Source organism: Theobroma cacao, chromosome 10 (genome assembly GCF_000208745.1).
Source record: "Theobroma cacao cultivar B97-61/B2 chromosome 10, Criollo_cocoa_genome_V2, whole genome shotgun sequence".
NCBI lineage: Eukaryota > Viridiplantae > Streptophyta > Magnoliopsida > Malvales > Malvaceae > Theobroma > Theobroma cacao.
Window position 1 is genome coordinate 13,928,992 of NC_030859.1, and position 5,184 is coordinate 13,934,175.

General features: G+C 40.9%; 1 protein-coding gene across 1 annotated transcript; it reads right to left on the reverse strand.

Moving 5' to 3' along the window:
- LOC18586808 lies at window positions 2,228–2,737 on the reverse strand. The gene has a single exon (XM_018128841.1). It carries the CDS (start codon window positions 2,735–2,737, stop codon window positions 2,228–2,230), a length of 510 nt encoding a protein of 169 aa, XP_017984330.1.

Sequence of the window (5,184 nt, forward strand, 5' to 3'; positions counted from 1 at the left end):
TTATGTTCCACTAGTTATTCCTAACTAGCTTCCAACTACCATCAAGTGGCTAATTATTTGCACTATTATAATCACACCAAAATGAGTAAACTACCTCAACTAAAAAACACTCATAAATCTAACTATTAATCATTCTCAACAACTAAAATATCAACTCAATTTAAATTCTCACCTTGCTAGATTTGCAATTGAATATCTCCTCAAGAATTCCCAAACTATTATAGAAGGTTTTTTTTTCTCTCTCTAAAACCCTAGTTAGTGAGAGAAAGTATTGATCTAAGACATTTCAAGGGTTTTATTAAGGTGAAAGAGTGAAAGTGCATAAGAGGTTCTATAAAAAAAATGCACAAAAGCATGAAAATGAAGGCTAACTTGAGAGGGTTATGGAAGCTTGAAGAGTGCTCCCATGGAAGGTGAAGAAATGTGGGATAGAAGGAAGAAGAAGAAGATGAAGTGCTGGAAATTTAAGGAAGGTGCTGAAGAATGAAGATATTTATAGTTAAAACTTATCCAATTGTTCATGAAATTACAATAATGCCCTTAGCAATGCCACTTATCTTTCTCTTGTTCTTGTGCAATCTTTTTCTCTTTTAACACTAGGAAAAGGTCCAAAATCCTCTGAAAGAGGTCCCTTAAGTAGACCCCAAAAGTCCTAGCTTCAAAAACCCCAAATTCTTGTTATTTGTGGAATTTATTGTGAGGGCCGTAGCTCTCAATTTCCAGTGCCGCGGCGTTCAAACATTCTGCCAATTTCTATTCTTTTAGCATAGTCCTTTCACTTTGATAAAGATTTTGACCATCCTCATGCTAGAACTGGGAAACGTAGTAAACATCAAAGTTGTAGCCCTGCCTCTTAGATTTCTAATGGTCTAAAAATCATGTCATTTGGACTTCTGTAGTGGGAGATATACTTGAAAAACCAAAATATATGCAAATAGGGCTACTGTTCATTATGCACCTTTCTTCACCAATTAAAATTATTTTTGATCGTACTCTTATAACAACATAAAATAATTATAAGTAATGTAAAACTAGCATCATTAGCTCAAATTAAACCTTTAAATATAAGTTCCACTTCGAGTTACTCGTCTATGAAGGTCGAGGTTTCACATTCTCCCCTGTTAAAAGAAATTCGGTCCCCGAATTTAAATCGAACTATAAGGTAGCATACCTTTACATATTAAAGAGGTGTGGATACTTTGTCAGCATCTCCTCCTTGGCTTCCCATGTTACTTCTTCGCTGGTGTGGTTTCGCCATAACACCTTCACTAAGGCTATCTCCTTTGAAGGAAGCTTTTTGACTTGTCTATCAAGGATAGCTACTGGTTGCTCCTCATAGGTTAGGTCATTGTTCAGCTAGATGGTTTCATACCATATTACATGTGAGGGATTTGGGTTGTACTTCCTAAGCATTGACACATGAAACACGGGGTGAATATTCAAAGGTATGGCGGTAATGCCAAATGATATGCCACTGCTCCAACCCTTTCTAAGATCTCGAAGGGTCTTATATATCGAGGGCTCAACTTTCCTTTCTTGCCAAACCTCATTATTCCTTTCGTTGGTGAGACCTTCAAAAGACATGATCTCCCACTTGAAATTCCAAGTCCCTCCGTTTGTTATTAGCATAGGACTTTTGTCTACTTTGTGCTGTTAACATCCTTTGATAAATCATGCGTATTTTCTTAGTGGTGTCCTAGACCAACTTAAGCCCCAAGAGTTTTCTTTCTCCCACTTCTAGCCATCCAATAGGTGACCTACACCTCTTTCTATGTAATGCTTCAAATGGTGCCATTTGGATGCTAGTTTGGAAACTATTGTTGTAGGCAAACTCCACTAAGGGTAAATATCGATCCCACTTGACCCCAAGGTCTATTACACAGGCCCTCAACATATCCTTCAATGTCTGAATGGTCTGTTCAAACTGGCCATCGGTTTAAAGGTGGAAAGTCGTGCTAAAATCCAACTTAGTGCCCAATGCTACCTGTAACTTTTCCCAAAACCTACTGGTGAATTGTGCTCCTCTATCAGATACTATAGAAACAGGAATGCCATGTAGTCGTATTATCTCGTCTACATAAAGATGGGCATACTAGGTAGCCCCGTATGTAGTTTTAATTGGAAAGAAGTGAGCTAATTTAGTTAATCGATCTACTATGACTCAGATCAAATCGTAACCCCCACTAGTCCGAGGCAAACCTGTTACAAAGTCCATGGTAATACGCTATCACTTCCATTTAGGCACTAATAATGGTTGTAGTAGCCTTGCAGGCTTTTGATGCTCGGCCTTAACCTGCTGACAAACTAGGCACTCAGAGACAAACTCAGCTTCATCTTTCTTGAGTCCCTCCCACCAATACACCTCCTTCAAATCTTGATACATCTTTGTAGCCCCTGGATGTACCACATATGCTACCATGTGCACTTCTTTCAATATTTCTCTCCTCAATCCATCACTATCGGGCACATACAGTCTAGTTCCATACCTCAACACTCCATCTATGCCTTTAGTAAACATTTTCCCTTTCCTTCCTTGAGGGTCTTCCAAGGCCTTAGCTACGAACTGATCTTTACTTTGTACTTCTTTAATCCGGTCCAGTAACATAGGCTTCACTCTAAAGTGTGCTAGCAATGACCCTGCCTCCGAAACTTCCAAGTGCACATCCATGTGTCCCAAGCTATGCACTTCCCTAATCAAGAATCTCCTATCTGTGGAGATATGTGCTAGGCTCCCCATCTATTTTTGACTCAAGGCATCCGCCACTACATTTGCCTTACCCGGATGATAGAGAATAGTACAATCATAATCCTTTAACAACTCCATCCACCTACGTTATTGCAAGTTAAGATCCCTCTGTTGAAATATATGCTTCAGGCTTTTATGGTCCATATATATCTCACAAGTCTCACCATACAAATAATGTCTCCAAATCTTTAAGGCAAACACGATTGCTGCCATCTTCAAATCGTGTGCGGGGTAATTCTGCTCATGCCTTTTAAGTTGCCTTGATGCATACGCAATCACCTTCCCATGCTGCATTAATACACACCTTACACCAATCTGCGATGCATCACAAAATACTGTATAACCCACAGTGCCTTGTGGTAGGTTTAATACTAGAGCTGTGGTGAGACATGCCTTAAGCTTCTTAAAGCTATTCTCACAAGCATTTGACCACTCAAACTTTGTATCCTTACGTATCAACTTAGTCAGAGGGGTGACTATTTTGGAGAAGTCCTTCACAAAACGACAATAATAGCAAGCCAAACCCAAAAAGCTTCTAAGCTCTGTAATTGAGGTCGGCCTTGGCCACTTCTCCACTGCCTCAACTTTTTTTGGATCAACTTGTACCCCATCCTTGGATACCACGTGTCCTAAAAATGCAATGCTTTCAAGCCAAAACTCACACTTGGAGAACTTGGCATACAGTCAATGTTCTCTCAAAGTTTGGAGCACTATCTTAAGATGCTGCTCATGCTCTTCTTGACTCTTCGAGTAGATCAAGATGTCATCAATAAACTTGTCCAAATAGGGCTTGAACACCCGGTTCATCAAATCCATAAAGGCCACAGGGGCATTCGTAAGCCCAAATGACATCACCAAGAACTCATAATGCCTATATCTTGTTCGAAATGCAGTCTTGGGTATATCTTCATTCCGGATCCTCAACTGATGGTACCCAGATCGCAGATCTATTTTAGAGAAACATTTTGCTCCTTGTAGTTGATCAAATAAATCATCTATTCTTGGAAGTGGATACTTATTCTTCACCATCACTTTATTAAGTTATCGATAGTCAATGCACAGCCTATGTGACCCATCTTTCTTCTTTACAAATAACACCGGTGCTCCCCATGGGGAGACACTAGGATGGATGAAGCCTTTATCCAACAAATCTTCCAATTGATCCTTAAGCTCTTTAAGCTCTGCAAATGCCATTCTATATGGGGGTATGGATATAGGTCTACTATAGGGAATCAAATCTATACAAAATTCAATTTCTCGTTCGGGAGGCAAACGTGGTAGTTCCTCGAAAAATACATCCTTGAACTCATTCACCACTGACACTTGGCTTATATCTCCAACCTTCGCTTGAGTATCCCTAACCACAGCCAAGTAACCTAAACAATCCTGTCTTAATAACTTTCTAGTAGACATGACCGATATCAAATTAGTTGGAGCATTACTCCTATCCCCTTGAATACTAAATGAGCGCTCACAGGGAAAATCGAATTTCACCAATTTATGATAACAATCCACACTAGCATGGCAGGGCGCCAGCCAATCCATTCCCAAAATCACGTCAAAGTCTAAGGTGTCTAACACCACTAGATTCACCAAAGTGTCCTTGTCCTCGACTTGAACTACACAGGACTCATATTCCCATTCAGCCACAAATAGCTCCTTTAAAGGAGTAGACACTATTAATTGTTCCTCTTTCCTAACACGATCTTTGCCCAAACGAGATGCAAAACATGGAGAAATAAAAGAATGGGTAGCACTAGGATCAAACAATACTCGAGCATCCATATTACAAACAGAAAGAGTACCTGAGACCACTGCATTGAATGTTTGGCCTCTTGGGGTGTTAAAGTATAAACCCTCACCTGGCCCTTACCAACAGAACTTTGATGCCCAGACCCAGATGGCCTACCCTGAGAGGAAGTACCAGTACCTCTACCTCTAGATCCACTAGCTTCCCTATCAGACGAGGCGACAACTGAAGGAGCAGATGAAGCTGGTTGGGTGGAGTCGCGAGCAGAACCTTGCGATTGATGAGCCGTAGGGCAATTCCTCTTAATATGTCCAGGCTGATAGCATGAGAAACAAACTCCCACAGCACGAAGGCATCTTCCTATATGTCGTCCCCCACAAGTATCACAACAACGTACAACTTGACTTCCTTACCTCGAATCTTGCTACTTCCTAGAACTGAAAGTTCTCTGTCCCGCCTCAATGTTAGCACCAAGCAAGTCACTCCCCCTTTGGGGCAATCGTGAGTCCCTTTGTGGACCCTGATGGCTAAAAGATGACATCCCACTGTTAAAATCTCTACGGCCTTGATAACCCTCCGTCTTGGTCCTTTTTGCTTTATCCCTCGCAACCCTACTCTCACTTGTCCTCATCTCGATGCGTTGAGCATAATCCACTGCTGCAGAATAGGTAGTGAAACTCGGGATGCC

What these genes read in the sequence shown, in the direction of transcription:
- LOC18586808 (XM_018128841.1), bottom strand. Translation starts at nt 2,737, where the DNA reads ATGGGGAGCCTAGCACATATCTCCACAGATAGGAGATTCTTGATTAGG.